This window comes from Podarcis bocagei (genome assembly GCF_964188305.1).
Source record: "Podarcis bocagei genome assembly, chromosome: 3".
NCBI classification, from domain to species: Eukaryota; Metazoa; Chordata; class Lepidosauria; order Squamata; family Lacertidae; genus Podarcis; species Podarcis bocagei.
Window position 1 is genome coordinate 111,065,366 of NC_138127.1, and position 26,457 is coordinate 111,091,822.

Genomic DNA, 26,457 nt, shown 5'->3' on the forward strand with positions numbered 1-26,457 from the left:
TTGAATATTCTAATTTTCTGAGATTGTTAATTTGGGGTTTTCATAAGCTGTACGCCATGATCATTGCAATGATAACAAATCAAGGCTTGACATATCTCGCTTTGCATGTCACAAGTCTATCTCATATATTAGTTTCACCTTTCAAGTTGGATTATGGAAATAAGGGAACTTTTCCACGATAATTCTAATTTTTCGAATTTCTCCTTTAGACCAGAGTGCTTTGATTTGGTGAGCGTCCCTGGAATTAGAGGGGGGGGGTGACCCAGAGTGTCATCTAGGCCACCCGCCCTGCCCTGCAGGAACGCCGTCTTCAGTGGGGAGCGCCAGGGGTTCCCCAAGGGGTCTGCCTAACCCTCCCAGGGGGTCCATGGCGCCATTCACATAACAAAAACTGCGATAGTTATATCAAGATTTTCAAAAGCAGGGGCTTGGCTTTTGAAAAACAGGAGGTCTGCAGTACTTGAGAACCCGGGGGGGGGTAGACAAAGCTGATCCGAGTGCAAATTGCGCTGTGCTCTCGTGGGGAGGGGGCGGAGGGCTGCCGTTTCTCCCTCAACCCCCCCCCCCCCCGCTTGGCTGCAACACATCATAATGGCAATGGGGGGGCTATGGCAAGATGGTTGCTGTGGCTCCTTACCCAGCTCATAGGGTTCCTCCCCACCTAGGGTCACCACGCTGGCCAGGCAGCTGCGTCCTGTTTTCCCACCGCTATGGGGCCCCATCCACTTCTGCCAGCCTCCAGCTGTCCCTGGGCTCCTGCAGATCTCCAGCTGCCAAAGCTTAAATGGCCATGGGTGAACTCAGAAGTCTTTGCCATCAACGCTCTCCCCCTGCTCTGTTCAGCTTCGCACTGTGGACTCCCCCTTGCAGGAGATCTCCAGGAGGTCTCTGCCCCCCACATCCGATGCAGATCCTGCCGGCGGGGACCAGTGGTGTAGCGTTGATTGCCAGTGCCCCGGGACAGGCAGGGGGGTCACACATGTACCAGGGAGGCTCCAGCCCAGCGCCCACTGCCAATGGTGCCAGGGCGCAGCCATTCCTACCAGAGCAAGGGGGACGACGACGTGCTGAGCCGGCTGCCCACCTTCATGGGGGAGACTGGCCACCCGACATGGCCCTTCGTGGATGGAGAGGAGCCATACTGCCTTGGCACCTGGTTTGTGCCCCCTCAAAAATTGTGCAGCCCCCCTGACACCCCCCACACTATGCCCCTGGCAGGGACTGTACCTCGGCTGCCCCACTGCCAGTCCCCATTTCTCCTTCACACACACACCCCCAACCCTTGCAAATATAGCTGGTGCTGCACCCGGTATTCTAAAGCAATCTGATTATTCAGTCACATCCCGGGCACGACATGGTTTCTTAAATAAACTGATTTATTTGACTACGGCAGTGGCTAAAGTCGAAACGAAGACGAGCGTTCTGCAGGTCTCCAGGCTGGAACCCCGAAGTCGCTGTCCTCTACTAAAAAGTTACAGGAATAAGTCACGGCACTCTTGGGGGAGTGATGCGGAGAGTGTCTGCTGGGAGGCAGCAGAGCTGAACCACAGGGCTGGATTAGTGAAACATAGCAGCTCACAAGAGGCGCTTGGGATGAAGACAACGCAGCTGCCCACAGGTTGTGCTAAAGTGCCGTTAGTGAGCTGCCCCCTTCCCAGGGACGGGCATGCTGGACTCTGGCTGCCTTGTGCCAGGAGCAAATAAATTAACGTTAAATAAGCTGGAGTTCTTGTTATTAAGTATACCAAGAAAAAAGCACACCAGGAACTCTGGCCAGTATAAGTTTCAAAAGTGGGAGTTGTCCCTCCTCGCAAATCAATAGTCAATCGTAACAAAAACTAATCCGTTCAAAAGTATGTATTCTGACAAGGATTACAAACTCAAATAGAGATTACAAACTCAAACTCAAAAGGATATGTATAAAACAATAATTCGTTTATGAGTAGAGATAAGTTCATGCTAGTCCATAGATTTGACGTGAAGGTCTTAGTTTCAGTCACTGAGCAGAAGTCAGAAGTCAATTATGGATCAGAAACCAGGACAGGGCCCTGTTTCGATGTATTCACCTTCATCAGCTGGAAGTATCAAACATTACATGAAAGTACATTTCAATTCTAAATTATCATGAATTATAAAACAGTCATAAAACAGTATTATACAGCATTTGGTTCCTTACCTAATTTTTAAGGGGTCGTGTAAGTTTGAAGAATTTGTATAAATATATCCTGTTGTTTTCTACATTTGATTTGTGAGTAGGGACCACTCCCACTACTGAAACTTATACTGGCCAGAGAGTTATTGGTGTGCTTTTTTCTTGGTATAGGAGAAAATAAATTGACACAGTCAGCAAATACCCCCAAACCTCTCCGTGGGCAAATGAAGGAGTTGCTGAGGAATTCTTGAACTGCGTGCATCTGCAGTCGCACTGCCCAAGCGTAGAGTTTGTAGATGAGAATTTCCCACTCATACTTTCTTTAAGCTTGTAGACCTCACAGCAATGGAGACATGCTTTAAAAGGTGGGGGGGGCAGTGGCTGTGTGGTGAAGGCACAAGAGGGGCAGCTTCAGTGTTCCGTGCAATGCAGCCAAATCCACGAGGGCAGTTTTTGCTGAATCCCCCATCAAATGTCAAGCAAAGGCACCTCTTTCATCAAGACAGAGGAACTTTCTGAGCATGCTGCCCTTCCATAGGCCGCAAGATTCCCCCATACATTGCATTCAGGCAGGTAAGTGCTCACCTTGCCAGCATTCCAAAATGCTCGGAAAAAGCTGTAGGAAAAAGCAATCGTCCTCTGAGGTCCTTCTTTGTGTTCCTCGTCCGCTAGAACTGTCCGGAGAGTAGCAACACGAGAACGGGGCCTTTTCTGCAGTGGCTCCCCATCAGGACTGCTCTCCCCAGGGAAGCTCGCCTGGTGCTTTCACTCCAGATCTTTAGATGCCAGGCAAAAACATTCTTCTTCTCCCAGGCCTTTGGTTCTTAAATCTATGGCCTTTTCACAGTTGTGGGAAGGTATTGCTCTTTTTTTTTACTATTACGTATTTAGTGTTCTAGGCTGTCTCTTGCTGAAGTGTAGTGTGCTAATTTGATAAATAATAATGACATGGGCCCTAGACAAACCACAAGAAGCTCCCACCGCTATACCCGCTGGGGTGGAGAGGCTCTGGCTCTGTGGGGCAGCGGATGCTGGGGGGCAGGCCCCTCGCGCTGTCGACCTAAAGCACTGCCTCCCACAAGACCCCTCACTTGGGGAGGGGGCCAGCACCACAGTCGCCGGCTGCCTCGGTTTCCCATGCGCAGAAAAGCTCCCTGGCTCCCGTCTGCCTCATCTTTCAAACTGGCGGCCCCGCAGCAATGAGACAGATCTAAGAGTGGCCTGTTTGCTGGAATAAAAATGGGAGCTGGGCAGCTCAGAGGGGCTTCCGTTGGTCTAAATGAAGGTGGAGCTCTGGGTGAGAAATGGGGGTCGCATCACAACTCTCCTCCCAGCCCACTTTTGCACTGCTTTCTTTTCCTCCACACTGGACAACCGGACACCACATGCAGGAATGGCCAATGCGCTAGTGCTGGGCCAGGGCAGACAGAGTCGCCCAAAACACTCGTAGGTCTCCTTCAGACCCTTCGTCATCAACAGAAGAGCCTGCTGGATCAGGCCAATGGCCCAGCCAGTCCAGCAACCTGTTCTCCCAGTGGCCACCTGATGCCCTCATGGGAGCCCCACACGCAGGATTCGAACACAAGCCCTCTTCCCGCCTGTGGCTCCCAGCAACTTGCATTCAGAAGCATTGCTGCCTCTTAAGCATGGGGGCAGAGCAGAGCCCTCCCATCGATTGCCTTCTCCTCCCTGGATTTGTCTAATCCTCTTTGAAAGCCATCCTGCAGCAGTGAGTTCCACCGTTTAACCTCCTGGCTCCTTCCTTCCTTTTCCACTGGGTTTATGCTTCAGGCTCACCCATCCAGCCCTCCTTCCATTCATGCCCTTGCTACTCTCTGCCCACCAGCGCTCTTGGGGGTGGGGGAGACCTGCTGGCAAAGTGCCCCAGCACCACTGCCCTCTTGCGACAGATCCAGAGGCCTCTCCCCACATTGCCAGGCAAAGCGACCCCCTTCGCCTGCAGGTCCAGCCCCTGCGGACCTCCCAGGCTCCTCCTCCCACCCCACCCGGTTCTAGATCTTGGGGCGCCAGCCCTTGATGAACTGCATGATCTTCTTGACCTGGAGTTTGGTGAGTCGGAAGTCCTCGCTCAAGATCTCCTCGGTCAGCTGCACGAAAATGCTGCCGTCAATGCGCTCCCGCGCAAAGAAGCTCACCACGTCCTCCGAGAGCCCGATGAAACGCAGGCAGCGGGAGACCTCTTCCAGAGACAGGGCGGACAAGTCGGCCGGAGGCTGCCAGGGAGAGCCGTCCCCACTGAGCCGGGCGGGGGGCACCTCGATGACCCCCGGGGCCAGGTAGAGGCGGGTGGCAGCACCCAATTCTGCGCCACAGGTGACGGAGGGCGGCAGGGGCGTCCGGAGGGCGACATGCTCGGGGGGCTCGAAGGCCTGCTTGGCAGGGCGTGGCGGGGGCACGGGGCTGTAGCGTGGCTCGCCCTCCGGGGAGGAGGAGGAGGAGGAAGCAGCGGTGCCCTCAAAGGGGTCAAAGGTCTCGGGGGAAGAGGTCTTCTGCCACTCGAGGGGCTCCAGCCACTCGGAGGAAGCCGGGTTTGAGAAAGGGTTGAGTGCCCCAAAGGGGGCAAAGCGTTTCTGGGGCGCCTGGGGAGGCTTCAGGCGAGGGCAGCTGCGGTAGCTCTTGAGGGCGCTGGCTTCGCTGCCCGCCAGCAGCGGAGTGGGCCTCCCCGTGGCCACACTCAGGTCGCTGTACGGCCACGGATCCGACCACGAGGAGCCCTGGGCTTGAGGCTGGGCCGGGGGGCTGGCCAGCGGGCGGCCGGAGGACTCCCCCGCTTTGCAGTCTCCCCAGGTGCAGGGGTAGCAGTACAAGGAGTAGGAGTCGGGAGATGGAGAACAGCTGCCACTCTGCGGCCTCGACCTGGGAGAGGAGAGGAGAAGGGAGTGCAGAAGTCAGAGGCGGAGCAAGCTCAGGGATCTCTGCAGGGGTCAGAGGGTGTGTGGTTTGCACACACACCCCACAATTCTGCATCCAGAGCCCCCCGGCAACCCCCACGCTATGCCACTATTCTAGACTGCCTTTACACACTCACTCCAAAATGTTAGCCAGTCAGAAGTTCCCTTTGCAGAAGGTACAGGAAGCCACAAGACTTGTTTTAATAATAATAATAATAATAATAATAATAATAATAATAATAATAATAATAATTTATTATTTATACCCCGCCCATCTGGCTGGGTTTCCCCAGCCACTCTGGGCGGCTTCCAACAAATCACTAAAATACAATAACCTATTAAACATTAAAAGCTTCCCTGAACAGGGCTGCCTTCAGATGTCTTCCAAAAGTTTGGTAGTTGTTCTTCTCTTTGACATCTGGTGGGAGGGCGTTCCACAGGGCGGGTGCCACCACCAAGAAGGCCCTCTGCCTGGTTCCCTGTAACTTGGCTTCTCACAGGGAGGGAACTGCCAGAAGGCCCTCGGCGCTAGACCTCAGTGTCCGGGCTGAACAATGGGGGTGGAGACGCTCCTTCAGGTCTACTGGGCTGAGGCCTTTTAGGGCTTTAAAGGTCAGCACCAACATTTTGGATTGTGCTCAAGACCGGTGTTATATGGTCTCGGCGGCCGCCCCCAGTCACCAGTCTAGCTGCCGCATTCTGGATTAGTTGTAGTTTCCGGGTCACCTTCAAAGGTAGCCCCACGTAGAGCTCACTGCAGTAGTCCAAGCAAGAGATAACCAGAGCATGCACCACTCTGGTGAGACAGTCTGTGGGCAGATAGGGTCTCATCCTGCATACCAGATGGAGCTGGTAGACAGCTGCCCTGGACACAGAATTGACCTGCGCCTCCATGGACAGCTGTGAGTCCAAAATGACTCCCAGGCTGCGCACCTGGTCCTTCAGGGGCGCAGTTACCCCATTCAGGACCAGGGAGTCCTCCACACCTGCCCACCCCATTCCCCCAAAAACAGTACTTCTGTCTTGTCAGGATTCAACCTCAATCTGTTAGCCACTGTCCATCCTCCAACCGCCTCCAGACACTCGCCTCCAGTGTTTTCCCCCATTATTACTTTCCGTGTGGCACTCAAAGAGAACTTAATGAAGATGATGTATCGCTGGCACGTTACACCGACTAAACTTGCCAAAATGTAAAGGAATCAAGATAAAGCTTGTTGGAAATGCAAGAAATTTCCTCCATATGTGGTGGATTTGTACTAAGGAGAAAGCCTTCTGGGATATTATATATAATGAACTGAAAAGGTATTTAAGTATAATTTTAGTAAAAAAAAAAACCAGAGGCATTTTTGCTGGGGTTAATTGGTGAGGAAATTTAAAAACAAAATGCAAATTTTTAAATGTATGCCACAACGGCTGCAAGAATACTTCTGGCCCAGAAATGGAAGCAGCAGGAACTTCCTACATTGGAAGATTGGCAGATAAAGATGGTTGAATACGTGGAGATGGCAAAGCTGACGGGGAAGATCCGGAATCGGCGTGATGAACTGTTTCAAAACGACTGGAGCGAATTTATATTTTAAATGAAAGAAAACTGTAAACATTTGAAAACGTTTGTAGGTTTGAGTTGAAATGTTTGGTAATGTGAAAACAAGGAGCGAAGGTCACAAGAAGACAGGGACGCGGACTTATAAAAAATATTGGGGGGCCCCGGGAAAGCTCATGAATAATAAATAAGCTCATGAATATGCAAATAAAGTGGCGCCGCCTCCTCATGAGCGAATAGGGGAGAGCGTGCTGCGCCTATTAATCAGCTCCGAAGGAAATTGGGTGGAGCTTTTGCTTGGGAGGGAGGGCAGGAGGCATGCAGCCCGACCCTGTGCATTTTGGGCTGGGGGAGGGGCAGCGATGGTGCTCTGCTGGAGGGGCGCCGGAGATTATTGGGGGGGCAGAGCCCCCCCAAACGAATTTTTGAGGGGGCTCGGGCCCCCTCAAGCCCCATGGAGTCGGCGCCTATGCAAGAAGATATAAGGTAAAGAAGTGGCTGTAGAAATTCAAAGAATTTGTAAAAGATGTTTGGAAGTCAGAAAGAGGGAGGGAAGGAGGTCAGTGCTTTGTTTGAGCAATGCTTTAAGTTATGGGTTTGTGTAATGAAATAGGGAAAACTCCATAAAAATTATGTTATATAAAAAAAGAACTTTCCGACAGTAAGAGCAGTTGGATACTGGATCGGTCTCCCTCGGGCCTCTCCTTCTTTGGAGGTTTTCAAGCAGAGGTTGGATGGACATCTGTCAGGGATGCTTGAGCTGAGATTCCGGCATTTCAGGGGGCTGGACTAGAGGACCTTTGGGGACCCTTCCAATGGTACAATTCCAGGAATCTATAATTCTATGAACTAACAGGCACCCAGAACCAAAAGCATGCTTCCCTCATCAAGTAAAACAATTAAAATACTTAACTAACTGACCAATCATGTCAGTTCTGCTAACAAAAGTCCTGCGCCCCCCACAAAATAATTCCTGGCTACACCATGTCTTCAAGGCCCAGCAGGATAGACAGGCTCACTTACAGGACTGAAGGTCTCAGGAATTCTTCCAGGGTCACCTGCTGCTGTTTCCCCTTTTTGCAAAGCTTGAAAGCCAGCACAATTTTCCAACATCCAGACAGAAAAAGTCCAGCGTCTTTCCAAACCCTGCAGCAATATTTTTAGCACCGGGATTTTTGCAGCTCCAGAAGCAAACTTAGTGGCAACTTTCCGGCAGAGAAAGTTCTCAGGAGTCCAAGTCTGTGGCCACGTGGGGGCGCTTTTGTGCCAAGGACTAATTTAGCCAGCTCGCCCTGGTGATCATCTAATGTTTATTGGATTGATTCTTGAATTCTGAATTGTTATTCACGTCTTATACTGTATTTTATACTGTTTTTTGTTGCATCAATTAAGTGTTTTAAATTTGTTGTTAGTCGCCCTGAGAACGGTTTTCTGAACCGGGAAGGGCGGGGTATAAATAAAAAAATATTATTATTATTTATTAAGATGAACAAGAGGAGAACCAGCTTTCCTGGCAGTCAGCTTTCACCAATCCAGGATTGTGCCCTCAGCAGCCTGATGACCCAGGACCAGGTGGCTCTCCCCACATGCCCATGAAGTCCCAACACCTGACTCAGTGCTTCATTTAAAGCAGCCGGCACCAACCTGCTGCCCATCATAGAGTTGGAAGGGACCCCCGAGGGTCACGTAGTCCAGCCCCCTGCAATGCAGGAACCACAGATGAAGAACGCTCAACAGGTGGCCAGCCAACCTCTGCTTACAAAGCTCCAAGGAAGGAGAGCCCTACCAGCTCCGAAGGGAGACTGTTCCAGTGTTGAAAAGCTCTTGCCGTCAGAAAGTTCTTCCTGATGTTCACTCAGAATCTCCTGCGTTGTAACTTGTAGTCATTAGATTGGAGCAGGAGAATACAAGCTTGCTCCCTCTTCCACATGACAGCCCTTGAGATACCGTATTTTTCTGTCTATAAGACACCCCCATGTATAAGACTCCTCCTATTTTTGGGGACTCCGATTTAAGAAAATGGGGGGAAGATACTATCCGTGTATAAGACGAGCCCCAATTTTGAACCTTATTTTAGAGTAAAAAAAACACGGAAAAGTACGGTATTTGAAGATGGCTCTCATATCCTCTTCTCCAGGCTAAGCATTCCCAACTCCTTCCATCGTTCCTCATATGGCTTAGTTTCCAGACCCTTAATCATCCTGGTCGCCTTCCTCTGCACACCTTCCAGTTTGTCAACATCCTTCTTAAATTGTGGTGCCCAGAATTGGGCACAGTATTCCAGGTGTGGTCTCTCCAAGGCAGAATAAAGTGGGATTATTCCTTCCCTTGATCTGGACATGAGACTTCTATTGATTCAGCCGAAAATAGCATTAGCCTTTTTTTTTTTTTTGGACTACAACTCCCAGCATTCCTGAGCACTGGCCATGTCAGCTGTTGCTCATGGGCATTGTAGTCCAGAACCTCTGGCAAGTGGCTGGTTCAAGACCTGGTTGGGTTCATAACCAGGCTTTCCTTCATGTCGAAAACTTACACGAAGGAAGACAGAGAATGAGAGCACTCTGGAGTATGGAGCTCTTGCGTGGCTTCAACTGAGAAGCCCCAGCCTCTGGGAGGGAGGGGAGAAGCCCAGGGTCCTCAGCCCCCCCTTGGGAAGCAACTTACCCATCACGCAGTCCAGGCGAGTAGTAGGAGAGGCTGGAGCTGGGAGAAGCAGCTCCCTGGAGCTTCGGGAAACGCAGAGGCACCGGAGGGCTGGAAGCGGCCGGCGCATGGCCACCCCGGGGTGGCACTGGGGGCGCGACGAGAAGGCGGCACTCCTCCCTCACCTGGAAAAGATGGAGAGAGAGAGATTCATCTGCTTTCTGCAGTGGAGATAGCCAGCTGGAAGCCAAGACCATAGCGATTGGAAGGGCAGAACACACACCTCTAAATGGGGGCACAGAAAGAGTCCCAATAGGGGGGCAACTTTAAGAAAGAGGCATGCCCCCAAAGATGAATGCCAGTGGCGGCTGGGTGGGCAGAAAGGGGCATTTGCAGAAGAGGCTTAGCAGATGGAGTCAGTTCTCCTCTGCAAGTCTCCACACAAACACACCCTCCGGCTGGGTTTACTGTCACTGTCGGAGCTCAGTTTGGGGGGGAACTGATTAAATACACATCCAGCCATTCACCCCTAAAAGCCCCTCTCTGCATTTGCCTTGGGAGGGAAACTCAGGGGTCACCCACCCCTTCGCCCGATCATATTGTGTTCTGATTAATTCCCCCAAATCCAAGAGGATTTCTGGTTGTTCTGCATCTCTGCCTTGCAAAAACCTAATCTTACGCACTGAACTGAAGTGCAGGTAAGCAAAATCCCTCTTTGGGTTTTCCGCACAACTGGTAAGATCCTGGACCAGTAGCAGCCAGGGATGGGAGGCAGGGAAGCAGCCGGCCAGGGGCTGGGGCTCCGCCATTTTCACTGCAGAGAGGCAAATTCTGTGCAATCTGTCATTTCATCCTAGAACTTGACTCTCCAGGTATGGAACCTTCTCTAGTCAAAAACCCCAATGCTAGCCATAAGCAAAGCTCAGCAGGACAGCTGGGGGGGGGGAGACTCCAGAGCTGCCCCAACCCAAAATCTTACAGCCTAACACTTTTGCAGGCAGACCTCAAATCGGTCAATCTCAAAAAGGCGCCGCAACCACACGGAGCAGGCAGCCCGAACTTCTGAACTGCTCCCCTTCCTTGGAATGTTTAGGGTTACCATATTTCAAAATGTGAAAATCCAGACACAAAAATTGCTAATAATAATAATAATAATAATAATAATAATAATAATAATAATATATTGATGTTTTTGAGCTATTTTTAAGAGAGATCAGCAAAAACAACACTGTCGACATGGGTTGCCACACGTCTGGATTTTCCCAGACATTTTGCCGAATTCCGCCTGGACACTCCTTCCGAAAGCAGTACAATCATACCTCGGGTTACAGACGCTTCAGCTTGTGCATTTTCAGGTTGCACACCACACCGAGCCCGGAAGTACCTGAACGGGTTACTCCTGGGTTTTGGCGCTAGCGCATGCACAGAAGCACTAAAATCATGCTTTGCGCATGCGCAGAAACACTGAATCGCAACCCGCATGTTCACAGATGCAGCGCTGCCGGTTGCAAATGCTGCGAGTTGTGAACGTGCATCCCGCATGGATCATGTTTGCGACCCGAGCGTCCACTGTATTCCAGATACGTCCCCGCGGGTCGTGAACGCCCCCCGCGCCTGTGTCCCCAAACCGATCCAATCAAGCTCCTCCACATCCCGTTTCCCGGTCGCCTGAGGCGTCTCTCACCGCTTCAGACTTGGGCGGGACCGGGGGCGGAGCATCTCCCGCAGGCTCCTCTCCCAGCAGGCCCTGGTGGCACGGCGGCGGGGACCCCAGGGGCGAGGCGAGTCCGGCGAAGGAGATGAGGTCTCTCTGGCCCGGGTTGGCGCCCTCCAAGCCGGCCGGCTTTCCGCTGGGCTCGGCGTAGCTCCCACGGTTCTGGTTGGTCCACAGCTCCTCGTAGGGCAGTTCCGGAGACCGGAAGGCCGGCTCGGTCCAGTCGGGCGTCGTGTATTCCCGCTCGGCGTCCGGGGCGTCCGGGAAGAGGGCCTCGTGGTGGTCCTGGCGGGAAGGGAGGAGCGTCCTCTGGCTCCTCCCCCCGGAGCCGGGGTCCTGGCGGGCGCCCCCGGAGGTGCTATAGAGGCAGAGCGAGAGGCGCTGGAAGGAATGCGCCAGTTCGTCGCGGGCATAGCCCTGGAGGCAGAGGCGGACGCGCCGGGGACTGGCGCACTCCTCCGCCAGGTCCGCCTTGGCCTCGCGCACCGCCTTGGAGTATTCGTTGGGGTCGAAGCACTCCTGGCAGAGGGCGGCGCTCTCGCGGAGGAGCTTCTCCAGGCGGGCGTCCCCTCCGCCCCACAGCGCCCCCTCGGGGAGGAGGAAGCGGGGCATGTCTGTCAGCAGGAGGAAATGGAAGGGCGCCACGGCGTCCCTGCGCAGGATGCAGCAGAGGACCACCGTCTTGGAGATGATGCTGAGCAGCTTGTAGCAGTGGCCCTCGCGGATGGCATGGAGGTCGTAGGGGTTGCGCGGGGGCCGGGTGGGCACCGTCACGTTGACGGGCAGCCGCACCTTCTCGATGATGCTGCGGATGGTGTGCTCGCCCTCCTGCATCTGAAGCTCCAGCGGGGAGCGGGTACTGAAGCGCCCCTTGCACTGGAAGGGCAAACTGAGGCTCTCGTTGGTGCGGTGGTTCATGCAGATCAGGCAGGGCATCTTGCCCTTCAGCGGGCGGCTGCCCCCTCCGCCAGCACCACTGCTGGCACCACCACCGGCCGCGGTGCCTCCGCTAGCGACACCCGCCTTGCCCAGCTTCCGCAGCAATGTGTTAAAGCGCGACTTCTCCTTGGCGGCTTTCGCACACAGGATCTCGGCCTGGCCCATGAGCGTCAGCTCGTCCCCAGCGTGCAGAGTGAAGTTGTACACCTCGCTGTCCTCGCTGAACTCCCCCGAGACCACCTGGGAGGAAGAAGAGGGTCAGCCAGGAGATGGAAGAAGAAGGGACACAAATATAGAACAGGGGAAAACTTTGCTTGCCAGTAAGGTAAAGGTAAAGGGACCCCTGACCATTAGGTCCAGTCGTGGCCGACTCTGGGGTTGCGGCGCTCATCTCGCTTTATTGGCGGAGGGAGCCGGCGCACAGCTTCCGGGTCATGTGGCCAGCATGACTAAGCCGCTTCTGGCGAACCAGAGCAGCACACCGAAACGCCGTTTACCTTCCCGCCAGAGTGGTACCTATTTATCTACTTGCACTTTGACATGCTTTAAAACTGCTAGGTTGGCAGGAGCAGGGACCGAGCAATGAGTGCTCACCCTGTCATGGGGATTCGAACCACCGACCTTCTGAACAGCAAGTACCTGGAGTACTGTGTCCAGTTCTGGGCACCACAGTTCAAGAAGGACACTGACAAACTGGAACGTGTCCAGAGGAGGGCAACCAAAATGGTCCAAGGCCTGGAAACGATGCCTTATGAGGAACGGCTAAGGGAGCTGGGCATGTTTAGCCTGGAGAAGAGGAGGTTAAGGGGTGATATGATAGCCATGTTCCAATATATAAAAGGATGTCACATAGAGGAGGGAGAAAGGTTGTTTTCTGCTGCTCCAGAGAAGCGGACACAGAGCAATGGATCCAAACTACAAGAAAGAAGATTCCACCTAAACATTAGGAAGAACTTCCTGACAGTAAGAGCTGTTCGACAGTGGAATTTGCTGCCAAGGAGTGTGGTGGAGTCTCCTTCTTTGGAGGTCTTTAAGCAGAGGCTTGACAACCATATGTCAGGAGTGCTCTGATGGTGTTTCCTGCTTGGCAGGGGGTTGGACTCGATGGCCCTGGTGGTCTCTTCCAACTCTAGGATTCTATGATTCTAAGTCCTCTGTGGTTTAACCCACAGCGCCACCTGTGTTCCTTGCTTGCCAGTAGCACATGTGAAAAGGATCTAGGGGTGTTGGTGGACCACAAGCCTAACCAAAAAAACATGATGCTATTCTAGGCTGCATCCACAGAAGTCTAGTGTCCAGATCAAGGAAAGTCATAGTCCCACTCTATTCTGCCTTGGTCAGACCACACCTGGAATACTGTGTCCAGTTCTGGGCAGCACAATTTAAGAAGGAGGTCGACAAGCTGGAAGGTGTGCAGAGGAGGGCGACCCAGAGGATCAAGGGTCTGGAAACCAAGCCTGATGAGGAACGGTTGAAGGAACTGGGTATGTTTAGCTTGGAAATTAGGAGATTGAGATGAGATAGGACAGCCATCTTCAAATATCTCATGGGTTGTCCCATGGAAGAGGGAACAAGCTTGTTTTCTCCTGCTCTGGGAGGTAAGACTCGAACCCATGGCTTCAGGTTAGAAGAAGGGAGATTCTGACTAAAGATCAGGAAGAACCTTCTGACACTAAGAGCTGTTAGACAGTGGGAAGCTGAGGCTGGATGGTCATCTGTCAAGGATCCTGCAGCTGCAATTGCTGCATTGCAGGGGTTGGACTAGATGACCCTCGGGGAGCCCTTCCAATTTTAGAATTCTGCAATCCAGCAGCTGAGGTTTTGCGGTGCTTTCCCTACCTTATTATGGGGCAGGAAGGATCCCCAACACGGCTCATCTCTTTGCCAGGTGAGCGGAAGGAAGCCAAGCGAAGAGGCGGGATTTCAAGTCGAGATGGAGAGACCTGACTCCCTCTCAAAGTGGAAATGGCTGCCCTTCCATCCCTTTTGCACTTGAACCCTGAGCCGAGATCTCCCCACCCACCCCCCGGTCCCCTTGAAGCGCCACTGACCTTGACGCTGAAGGTGATGGCCTCCATGACGAAGACCCTGTCCGGGAAGATACTGGCCACCTCTTCCACGCTGTTGAAGTACTGCACAGGCTCCCGGACATCCCTGTCCTGGTCAAGCAGCTTGAATTTTCCTGCAGGGTGCAAAACACACACCAGATCGGTTAAGGGAGACCTGCTGCTCCAGGGGTCAGCTCAGGGGGTCTGCATCTGCCCCACTTTCCTGAGCCCGGCCAAACCCAGATTTGCCTAGCCCAGATCGCTGCCTCCAACGGTGGACAGCGCCCAAGGGAGGAGACTCCTCAGCCCAACAATGGGCACCTGGTCCCCTTGTTGATAAGAAGTATCCTGCCCTTGAACTTGGAATAATAATAATAATAATAATAATAATAATAATAATAATAATAATAATAATAATAATAATAATAATAATAATAATTTATTTATACCCCGCCCATCTGGCTGGGCTTCCCCAGCCACTCTGGGCGCCTTCCAACAGAACACTAACATACAATAACCTATTAAACATTAAAAGCTTCCCTAAACAGGGCTGCCTTCAGATGTCTTCTAAAAGTTTGGTAGTTGTTTTTCTCTTTGACATCTGGTGGGAGGGTGTTCCACAGGGCGGGCGCCACCACCGAGAAGGCCCTCTGCCTGGTTCCCTGTAACCTTGCTTCTTGCAGTGAGGAAACCGCCAGAAGGCCCTTGGAGCTGGACCTCAGTGTGTGGGCTGAACAATGGGGGTGGAGACGCTCCTTCAGGTATACTGGACTGAGGCCGTCTAGGGCTTTAAAGGTCAGCACCAACACTTTGGATTGTGCTCAGAAACGTACTGGGAGCCGTATGCAAATACAGCAGCAAGAATACTCATCGCAAAACATTGGAAGACACAAGATTTGCCCACACTGGAAGAGTGGCAGACGCAACTGATGGACTATATGGAACTGGCCGAAATGACTGGCAGAATCCGAGATTTGGGAGAAGAAACAATGGAAGAGGATTGGAAAAAGTTTAAGGACTATCTACAAAAACAGTATAAATTGTATGAATGTTAAGAAATTTCACGATCCAGAAAAATAGGGTTCCAGTAACTCGACTGAAAGATATAGAAAATTAAGTGATATGTAAGAAAAGGTCGAAACTTAAAGTAATATTATGTTTAATCTAAGTTACAACTAATTGATTAAAATTACTTTAAGTCTAGAAGTATAACATTGGAGAGGTATAAAATAAGAAATGAAACAAGGTAATAATTTGCTGGCATTTTTATTACAGAGAATGCAGGGTAGGGAGATGTGAGGAAGTCCAGTTAGTTATACAAAAATGTTATGAACAGTTGTGGTTTTTTTTGCTTTTTTCGTTTTTTTCCCCCTTCTCTTTTCTATATTGTTTGCTGGTATAATTGTATGTTTTTTCGTTTGTTATTTCTTTGGTGAAGGGATTTTGTGTGTTTGCTATGTGATTTTCTATTGTATGTTTGAAAATTGAATAAAATATTTTTTTTAAAAAAAAAGAAACGTACTGGGAGCCAATGCAGATCTCTCAGGACCGGTGTTATGTGGTCTCGGCGGCCGCCCCCAGTCACCAGTCTAGCTGCCACATTAGTTGTAGTTTCCGAGTCACCTTCAAAGGTAGCCCTACGTAGAGCACATTGTGGTACTCCAAGCAGGAGATAACCAGAGCATGCACCACTCTGGTGAGACAGTCCGCGGGCAGGGAGGGGCTCAGCCTGCGTACCAGGTGGAGCTGGTAAACAGCTGCCCTGGACACAGAATTGACCTGCGCCTCCATGGACAGCTGTGAATCCAGAATGACCCCCAGGCTGCGCACCTGGTCCTTCAGGGGCACAGTTACCAGGGAGTCCTCCACACCCGCCCGCCTCATGTCCCCCCAAAACAGTACTTCTGTCTTGTTAGGATTCAACCTCAATCTGTTAGCCGCCATCCATCCTCCAACCGCCTCCAGGCACTCACACAGGACCTTCACCGCCTTCACTGGTTCTGATTTGAAAGAGAGGTAGAGCTCAGCTTCATAGAATTGTAGAAGTTCCAAACAGGGCCGTCTTAAGCATAAGTCATTCTGCGCTGGCACCCCACGTTGGGCAGTGCTGGGAGCGTGCGCCAACAGCGGAAAAGCCAGCAAAGGCGCACACAACAGGATGCGTCACACAGCACCCACAATGTGACACAGCCCTCTAGGTGCAGCGTGCGCAGCCGAAACAATTAGCCACCATGCAGCTGCAGCAAGAGCCAACAGCCGAGCGGAGCAGAGCGGTGGCTCGGCATGAGTTTGGGGGCCAGTGCTGGTGTCCGGGGAAGAGCCGCCCACGGCGCTCCAACAGGCTCTGCTGTGCTCGGCTGTCGGGGGCTCTTCTCCGGACTCCAACACTAGGCCGCGGACTCTCGGCCTCCTGCCCCTGAGATCCAGGCGCCCAGGTGCCATGCACTCCTGGTGCCAATGGTTAAGACGCCCCAGGTTCCAACCCCCTGCGATGCAGGAACCAAAGGGACCTCAAACATGACCACAAAGTTGACCCTCAAAGTTGACCACAAACTTGACATGAGCCAACAGTGTGACGCGGCAGCTAAAAAAGCCAATGCAATTCTGGGCTGCATCAATAGGAGTATAGCATCTAGATCAAGGGAAGTAATAGTGCCACTGTATTCTGCTCTGGTCAGACCTCACCTGGAGTACTGTGTCCAGTTCTGGGCACCACAATTCAAGAAGGACACTGACAAACTGGAACGTGTCCAGAGGAGGGCAACCAAAATGGTCAAAGGCCTGGAAACGATGCCTTATGAGGAACGGCTAAGGGAGCTGGGCATGTTTAGCCTGGAGAAGAGGAGGTTAAGGGGTGATATGATAGCCATGTTCAAATATATAAAAGGATGTCACATAGAGGAGGGAGAAAGGTTGTTTTGTGCTGCTCCAGAGAAGCGGACACGGAGCAATGGATCCAAACTACAAGAAAGAAGATTCCACCTAAACATTAGGAAGAACTTCCTGACAGTAAGAGCTGTTCGACAGTGGAATTTGCTGCCCAGGAGTGTGGTGGAGTCTCCTACTTTGGAGGTCTTTAAGCAGAGGCTTGACAACCATATGTCAGGAGTGCTCTGATGGTGTTTCCTGCTTGGCAGGGGGTTGGACTCGATGGCCCTTGTGGTCTCTTCCAACTCTAGGATTCTATGATTCTATGTGGCTGTCTCTTCAAACTATTATGGCTGATAACCATTGGGGGAGAGTTCCTTCTTGCACTTGTCCAGTTCTTGGGGGAGGGGGGATGTAAGGGGAGCCAGGCTGGGTCAGACCAAAGATTGCTCTATTCAGCATTCCTGATTCTCACAGTGGCTCCACCCCCCACGCAAAAAAATGCCAGGAGTGTGTTAGTCCCCGGCAACTGCTCTCCAGAGGCCTGATGCCTCTGACTCGAGCAGGCAGCCTACAGCCACTGTGGTCCATCTATTTATTGTTATTTGTTTCACGCATTTTATAAACAAACTTGTTTGTGGTTTTTTAAAAAAGAACCACAAAGCGGTTTACAAAGAGAATGAAACAATAACATGACAGTGGTACCTCGGTTTTCGAACGTAATCTGTTCCGGAAGACCTTTCGAGTTCCAAAACATTTGAAAACTGAAAGCTCAAAATGGAAAACTCAATATGTAAAACTCAATAGGGAAGCCGCTGTTAGGATATTTCCGTTCCACCTTAAAAGGGAGCAGGCTTTGTGAGTCATAGAGTCTGCGCATTTCCTGTTCACAGGATGTTTATGTTTCCTATTGCTTTCGTTTTCTCTCTGTGATGGAGACACTGAAGCAGGCAGTCATGTTTTTCTTTGTTCTGACCAACGCTGAATAAACTCGTAAATATGCTCTCCTGCGTGCAACTTCTGCTGTGAATTATCTGCTGATAGAGTGTGCATCAGCTCCGGAATGTCACAAGCTATTTTTTCGAGCTCGTGTCGCTAATTGCTGATACTGTATCTACGGGAGATCGATGGACGTCCGGAGGCGACGTGGAGTCATGATGGACTTTGTCTCCCTGTCAGTATCCCAACAGCCGCGAGGTATGTTTGACTTCCGCAAAGTGTTCGAAAACCGAAGCATTTACTTCCGGGTTTACAGCATTCGAAAACCAAAATGTTTGTCAACAGAGACGTTCGAAAACCAAGGTACCACTGTATCAGTAAAAAAAATAATTCATTGAAACGTTCAAAGAATAAAACCAGCAATAAACTAAAAATAATGAAAACATGCATCCACATTCTACATGCCTGAGCAGGCTGTTCTAGACAAAAATGTTTTTTTGCAGGCACTGAAATGAGTACAGTGAAGGCCTGATATCAATAGGCAGGGAGTTCCAAAGGGCAGGTGCTACCGCATTCAACGATCAAGATATTGCAAAGGTGGGGAGGGTCTTAGGTGGTACCAGTGCTGCCAGTGCTGCCGACGGATGCAGCCAAGTGGCCGCATGTGGGGCAAGAGAATCGCACAACTAAACGGGTTCCACATGGTACTGATAGGTAAAGGTAAAGGGACCCCTGACCATTAGGTCCAGTTGTGACCAACTCTGGGGTTGCGGTGCTCATCTCGCTTTACTGGCCGAGGGAGACGGTATACAACTTCCGGGTCATGTGGCCAGCATGACTGAGCCGCTTCTGGCGAACCAGAGCAGCGCATGGAAACGCCGTTTACCTTTCCGCCGGAGTGGTACCTATTTATCTACTTGCACTTTGACGTGCTTTCGAACTGCTAGGTTGGCAGGAGCAGGGACCGAGCAATGGGAGCTCACCCTGTCATGGGGATTCAAACCACCGACCTTCTGATCGGCAAGTCCTAGGCTCTGTGGTTTAACCCACAGAGTCACCCGCATCTGTACTGATAGTTAGCAGCAATTAGACAAACTGATGGTGAAGAAATGCTACCAATGGCTACTAGCCCTGATTATTATTATTATTATTTATTGAGTTTATATACCGTCAAGATCAAAACATATAATCAGAATGAAAACAACCACCCAATAACACCGCCCCCTGAAAAGCGCCACAGTTTAAAAGGGTAGAGGATGGCTAGTGATGGGGGTCATTTCACGTGCATTGAAAGTGGGGCGGAGTCCCTCTGCGCATGCTCTGTAGCCCCCTTGGCACTGAAGGCAATGCTCTTCTGTGGGGTTATCCCCATGGAACGTGGCCACCACATTGCACCTATTTTCCAGGGAGTCAATATAGTGAATTAAATCAGCCCCCTCCTCCTCCCCCAGCGGCAGCAGAGGCAAACTCAGCTGCGTTTATCGGAAGGGCTCCCTTCTGCCCACCCCCCCACCCCCACCCCCCGCCTCCAGAAGGTTCCCTGAAGACAGAGAGAGAGACACGGATATCCCAGAACAGAGAGGAAGCGAGCAAGAGATGTCCAGATCAATGAGTCAATTGCTTTCCAATCAATCAGAGCTGGCAGCTAAGCTTGCTGACATAGGGCTGTGTCCCCCGCCTTGGCAAATGGCCTCCGAAAGCTGGTAAGCCCGACAGACATGCCACGCGGGAGTCTGGTGGGCCTTGAAATCATCTCACATGGAAATTCTTTAACTTGCAGACATCCAAGGAAGCTGGGAGATTCGGGGCAAATCAATTAAAGTCTTTCTTCACTCAGCGCATTGTTAAACTGTGTAACTCCCTGCAACAATAGGCGGCGATGGCCACCAACTTGGATGGCATTTAAAGAGGATTAGACAAATTTGTGGAGAAGGAGAGGGCTCTCAATGGCTTCCAGCCACAAGAGGCTCAGGTCCAGATTTAGGTTTGATGAGGCCCTAACCTCCTGAAGGTAATGGGCCCAGCTGTCCTTTGTCAACAACAAATTGCCGCTGTTTTTTGTGTTGTGTATATACTGCAGATGGTGACAGCAGTCATGAAATTAAAAGACGCCTGCTTCTTGGGAGAAAAGCGATGGCAAACCTAGACAGCATCTTAAAAAGCAGAGACATCACCTTGCCAACAAAGGTCCGTATAGTTCAAGCTCTGGTTTTCCCAGTAGTGATGTATGGAAGTGAGAGCTGGACCATAAAGAAGGCTGATCGCCGAAGAATGGGTGCTTTTGAATTATGGTGCTGGAGGAGACTCTGGAGAGTCCCATGGACTGCAAGAAGATCCAACCTCTCCATTCTGAAGGAAATCAGCCCTGAGTGCTCACTGGAAGGACAGATCCTGAAGCTGAGGCTCCAAGACTTTGGCCAACTCATGAGAAGAGAAGACTCCCTGGAAAAGACCCCGATGCTGGGAAAGAAAGGGCGCAAGGAGAAGGGGATGACAGAGGATGAGATGGTGGGACAGTGTTCTCGAAGCTGCCAGCATGAGTTTGACCAAACTGCGGGAGGCAGTGGAAGACAGGAGGGCCTGGCGTGCTCTGGTCCAGGGGGTCACGAAGAGTCGGACACGACTAAATGACTAAACAACAATGTGCTATATGGTAATTTATGGACCTCATAGGTATCTAAAGCCATTTGCATGTGTTTCCATGCAACCAGTCCATGCAGAATGTCGGCACCTTATATATAGAAAGGAGCAAACCAGGGATATTTTAGTGAGCAGGCTAGCAGGCGGGGCCCATGACTTACATCCTAGGAGCCTATACAACACAAAACACTATTGCTGTAGGTAGGCTTTATTTTATTTGGTTTTTATCTTATATTTTGGAAATGTACACCCAGAAGAGGCGAGAAAAGGATGTTGTATCAGGAGCAAATTGTGCCCCCCTCCCATGAGATTCTTGCCTCCTCTGGATTCCTAAAAGTGGGACTCCCTAGGAACAAAGCTCTTTGCCTCAAAGATGTGGGAACTGGCTACGGTTTACTCAGCCGTGCAGGGAAACGGGGACTGCCTATATTTGCTGAGAAGCCCCCTTCCCTCCCATCACTCGCTCATGGCCCTAGGTTGCCTCGACTCCCCGATTCCAAGCATCTCACACCCATTTCCCAGGGCCAAAAGCCTTCTTTACTTTCACTGCTCCCCCCAGAAAAGATTGTGCCTTAAGCCAGGCAACGACCCCCTCCCCTCCGCAAACATGTCTGTCTCCAGAGCCCACCCCCCTCCTGCAACAGCCCACCCCAACTCCAGCAAACAAGGGGGATGATCGAAGACAGGATACACAGATGGGGAAAAGCTGCTATGAGGATTGGGGGGGGGGGAGGAAGAAGCAGAGTGAGGCAGAGAAGCTGCCCCCCCCCCATTCTGGAGACAGCTGTGTCCATCTTCTCTCCAAGGAAGCAAATATGTGGGAACAGGCTGTAGCAAGGCGGTGTGTGTGTGTGTGTTGTGGCACCAGCTGGAAGAGGAGCAAAGGCGGGATGTGGGGGGGGGGAGAGACTTGTGACTGTTGCAGGAATTTATGTATAGGGGTTTTTTTTGGGGGGGGTTGCCCCTCCAGCAGATATCCTGCACATGCAGCCCACTACCAAAACCAGCACAGTCACTTTTGTGATTTGTCCCCACAAAATACTTCATCACAGTTTCTTCCTCTCTATTCAAAGGGACTCTGCTGCACGATACCAAATGTAAGAATTCACTGATCAATGTATCTCTGTACTGGCTCACTGGGAAAACTTCAGAAATTCATATAGACCTGTGAGCTCAGCTCCTCAGCACCCCTCTGCCTGAGGGATAATCCCTGGCATCCGGAGACCTGAGTGCCAGACAGGTAGCCATTCCAGAAATACCAAACCCAGATGAAGACAAAAGGGTGTGATGAACTTGGCTGGGAAACAGGGAAATAGAAATATCTTCTTTTGTTCCACTTGATGGGTGTTTGGTGGAGGGCAAGGGGAACCATGGGGCAGGGTCCAGGATGCTCAGATTATGGCCACCAGACCTCCCCTTTCATGATGTAACGGTGATGTATGAGTGATGTAGTTGGGGGGTGTAACATGGGGATTAGCAGCTAATAAAAGTTTGGGTTCTCTTTTGTTGGGGGCTTCCATCTTGTTCCACATGGTGGCAGGTGGCAGTCCTGTTGCGGCAGTGTTCAATAAAGACCAAGCCGACTGGCTGCTGTTTTGCTCTGGTGTTCCTGGCTGGTGTCCTTGTTTTTGTCCAAGGGAGCCCTCAGATTTCTCCGTTAACACCACTCAGTCCGTCCCCATTTGCCCTGCTTTGTCCCAGCCAGACCCTGGGAGGCCAAACAGCAGTGGCGTAGCATGGGTTGTCAGCACCCGGGGCAAGGCAAGTAATTTGCGCCCCCTAACCCGTGGATTTGCGCCCCCTAACCCTAACCCCCAGATGTTGCGCCCGGTGCAGCCGGCCCCCCCTGCACCCCCCACGCTACGCCACTGCCAAACAGCCAAGGAGTCAGAGCAAGGCAGAACTGAGGGTCCTCGTGCGTTTAGACACAGGTTGGGTGATATTGGCCCATAGGTGGGGAGAGACATACCTCCCAGCTCTGCCAGAATAAAGTGTTGGTCTGCAAGAGCCACTCCCTTGGAGAGGTGGGGGCCTGCTTAGGGGGGGGGCTCAAGATTACTGTGGGGTGCAAGACTCCAGTCCCACAAATCTTGCCCGGTATTGTCATCCCACATTAATGCAAGAACAAATAAGAGTCTGTCCTGGATCAGGCCACGGCCCGTCTGGCCCAGGATCCTGTTCTCACAGGGGTGAACCTGATGCCTGTGGGAAGCCAGCAATCAGGATCAGGGCCAGATTTAGGCTGGATGAGGCCCTCAGCTACTGGAGGGAATGGGGCCCTTTCTATGTCCAGCTCTCCTTTGTCAACAGCAAATTGTCGCTGTTTTTTTGTTGTTGAATATACGCTATATGTTAATTTATCGACCTAATAGGTATCTAAAGTCATTTGCACATAACAAAATATGTATTTGATCAAAGTAATTGTTGAACTGAAATAGAATTAAGAAGAAGTGTATTAATAGTGAAATACAACTAAGAAGAAGTTGCTGTTTTAGGGGTTGTTTTTAAAAGTGTGGAACATATTAATCCGTTTTGCATTACGGTACTTTCTATGGGAAAGAGTGCCTTGGTTCTGGAACGCTTTGTTTTTGGAATGGACTTCCGAAACAGATTAAGTTTGAGAACCAAGGTACCACTGTATATAGAAAGGAGCAAACCAGGGATATTTTAGGGAGCAGGCTAGCAGGCGGGGCCCATGACTTACATTATAGGACCCTGTACAACACAAAGCACTATTGCTATGTGTAGGCTTTATTTTATTTGTCTTTATTTTATATTTTGAAAATGTACATCCAGGTTTTTTTCCCCTTTAATTTTTTCTGAGGGGCCCCAATAGACCGGGGCCCTAAGCTAGAGCTTATTTAGCTTATATGTAAATCTAGGAATTCGTTCCTTCCCCCCACAAATATATATATATATATATACTCCAGCCCACCACATGGTGTGAGGGATACGGCTGAAAAAGGCTGCTGATCGAGGAGCATTGCAGAGCCATCCATAGGCCTCTTGTCCTCTTTTAAAGTTGGTGCCATCACCGCCTCCTGTGGCAGAGAGTTCCACAGTCTGCACTGCCCTGAATCTTCCAACATTCAGCTTCATGGGATGTGTACCGGTTCTAGTGAGAGACAGCCATTTGCACACCTCTGAGCCAAAACTGACTCTGTGTGTGTATGTGTGTGTTTCAGACAGAAACCTCTTCTCTTCCCCCCCCCCCCTTGCCGCCGCACCATCTGCTCCGATTTTATGAATGGGCCAGCCCAGCAGGTTAACACGCTTCCCTGCTCCGCTCCCCTCCTCTCCTGTCCCATTGCCTTCCCCAAGGAACTGGGCTCCCATGATTTATTCATCCTTGCGCATCATTACCAGAGATGGGAAGCACTTAGCGGGCTCATTAAGGGCCGGGGATGATCTCAACCCTGCTAATTCCCAACTCCCACTTGGGTCACTCTCCTCCTCCTCCTCAGTTCAGGGCCTTCCAGACCGGCGCCAACACTTCCACCCCCCACCTCGCTGGCCTTCCACACCAGGCACCTCTTTCCAAGCTCTTGCAAGCCCAGGATTAGGCCAGGCGTGTCCTTAATTCTGCATTCAACACTGCAAGGCAGGCCATGGATATTATTTTTACACCTGCAGGACCAAGGAGGAGAGGGAGCAAGCTTTGAATGCCAACCCACCCAGAGCCCCCATGCGTGCAATGCTGCCAATATATTATTATTATTATTATTATTATTATTATTATTATTATTATTATTATTATTTACTTATACCTGGCCCATCAAAGTGTTGGTGCTGACCTTTAAAGCCCTAAATGGCCTCGGTCCAGTATACCTGAAGGAGCGTCTCCACCCCCATCATTCTGCCCGGACGCTGAGGTCCAGCACCGAGGGCCTTCTGGCGGTTCCCTCATTGCGAGAAGCAAAGCTACAGGGAACCAGGCAGAGGGCCTTCTCGGTAGTGGCGCCCGCCCTGTGGAACGCCCTTCCAGCAGATGTCAAAGCGATAAACAACTACTTGACATTCAGGAGACATCTTAAGGCAGCCCTGTTCAGGGAAGTTTTTAACGTGTGATATTTTATTGTATTTTTGGTTTTTATGGAAGCCGCCCAGAGTGGCTGGGGAGGCCCAGCCAGATGGGCGGGGTATAAATAATAAATTATTATTATTATTATTATTATTATTATTATTATTATTATTATTATTATCTGACTGGGTTACCCCAGCCACTCTGGCTTCCAACAAAATAGAGGTGGGAGAGGGACCTGGAATATTTTGTGGCCAAATTTCGGGCCACCGGTACCCAGTTGGGTGCCCTCCAGATAGAATTGCAGAGTTGGAAGGGACCATAAGGGCTATCTAGACCAACCCCCTGCATTACGGGATTCACAGATGTTTTGAGACACTCAATTGCTAATACAAGTCTAGGCTGCATCAACAGAGATCAAGCAAAGTCATAGTCCCTCTCTATTCTGCCTTGGTCAGTCCCCAACCTGGTGTCCTGTGTCCAGTTCTGGGCACTGCAATTTAGGAAGGATGTTGACAAGCTGGAAGGTGTGCAGAAGAAGGCAACCAAGAGGATCAAGGGTCTGGAAACTAAGCCATATGAGGAACGGTTGAAGGAGTTGGGCATGTTCAGCCTGGAAAAGAGGAGACTGAGAGGAGATAGGATGTTGTTGTTGTTTAGTCGTTTAGTCGTGTCCACCTCTTCATGACCCCCTGGACCAGAGCACGCCAGGCCCTCCTGTCTTCCACTGCCTCCTGCTGTTTGGTCAAACTCATGCTGGTAGCTTCGAGAACACTGTCCCACCATCTCGTCCTCTGTCGTCCCCTTCTCCTTGTGCCCTCCATCTTCCCCAACATCAGGGTCTTTTCCAGGGAGTCTTCTCTTCTCATGAGGTGGCCAAAGTCTTGGAGCCTCAGCTTCAGGATCTGTCCTTCCAGTGAGCACTCAGGGCTGATTTCCTTCAGAATGGATGGGTTTGATCTTCTTGCAGTCCATGGGACTCTCAAGAGTCTCCTCCAGCACCAGAATTCAAAAGCATCAATTCTTCGGCGATCAGCCTTCTTTATGGTCCAAGCTGTCACTTCCATACATCACTACTGGGAAAACCATAGCTTTAACCATACGGACCTTTGTTGGCAAGGTGATGTCTCTGCTTTTTAAGATGCTGTCTAGATTTGCCATCGCCTTTCTCCCAAGGAGCAGGCGTCTTTTAATTTCGTGACTGCTGTCACCATCTGCAGTGATCATGGAGCCAAAAAGGTAAAATCTCTCACTGCCTCCATTTCTTCCCCTTCTATTTGCCAGGAGGTGATGGGCCCAGTGGCCATGATCTTGGGGTTTTTTGATGTTGAGCTTCAGACCATATTTTGCGCTCTCCTCTTTCACCCTCATTAAGAGGTTCTTTAATTCCTCCTCACTTTCTGACATCAGGAGATAGGATACTCATCTTCAAATATCTCAAGGGCTGTCACGCAGAAGAGGGAACAATCTTATTTTCTCCTGCTCTGGGGGGCAAGACTTGAACCCATGGCTTCAAATCATAAGAAAGGAGATTCAGACTAAAAACATCAGGAAGAACTTTCTGATGGAAAGAGCTGTTCATCAGTGGAATGGTCTCCCTCAGGAGATGGTAGCCTCTCCTTCCTTGGAGGTTTTTAAGCAGAAGTTGGGTGACTATCTGTCTCAGATGCTTTAGCTGAGATTCCTGCATTTCTGGGGGTTGGACTAGATGACCCCAAGATCCCTTCCAACTCTACAATTCTAAGATTTTATGATATCCCATCAGTTCAGCTGGCGGAGCCTTAATAGCATATCATTTTGATTCCTGAGGCTGCTGACTAAAAGGTAACTGAAATGATGGATCGCGGAGGAGATGTAGCCGGACCAAATTAAAATATATATAACACTCAGTGATCTGTGGCAACCTTGATATTATCAGCACCATGGTCTAACCAACCAAGCTATTCGGGCTGACAAAGTTGGAAGGTACCCCAGCGGTCATCTAGTCCAACCCCCTGCAATGCAGGAAATCTCAACTCACGGTCTCCCATCCAAGCTG

The 26,457-nt window shown here is 50.8% G+C and overlaps 2 protein-coding genes across 4 annotated transcripts in view; both read right to left on the reverse strand.

Annotated features, from left to right (window-relative positions):
- HADHB (hydroxyacyl-CoA dehydrogenase trifunctional multienzyme complex subunit beta) overlaps positions 1-26,457 on the reverse strand; it is a 348,394-nt gene that overhangs the window by 68,917 nt on the left and 253,020 nt on the right. The gene's annotated exons all lie outside the window — the stretch shown is intronic.
- Positions 3,061-26,457, reverse strand: part of GAREM2 (GRB2 associated regulator of MAPK1 subtype 2) — a 33,181-nt gene continuing 9,784 nt past the window's right edge. For both annotated transcript variants that reach the window (XM_081188505.1, XM_081188506.1), the window contains exons 3-6: positions 13,955-14,085; positions 10,935-12,143; positions 9,272-9,435; positions 3,061-5,029 (exon numbers count right to left, since the gene is read on the reverse strand). In XM_081188505.1, the coding sequence (XP_081044631.1) occupies positions 4,165-5,029; positions 9,272-9,435; positions 10,935-12,143; positions 13,955-14,085 (2,369 nt within the window). In that variant the 3' untranslated portion in view covers positions 3,061-4,164. The remainder of the gene's footprint in view (positions 5,030-9,271; positions 9,436-10,934; positions 12,144-13,954; positions 14,086-26,457) is intronic.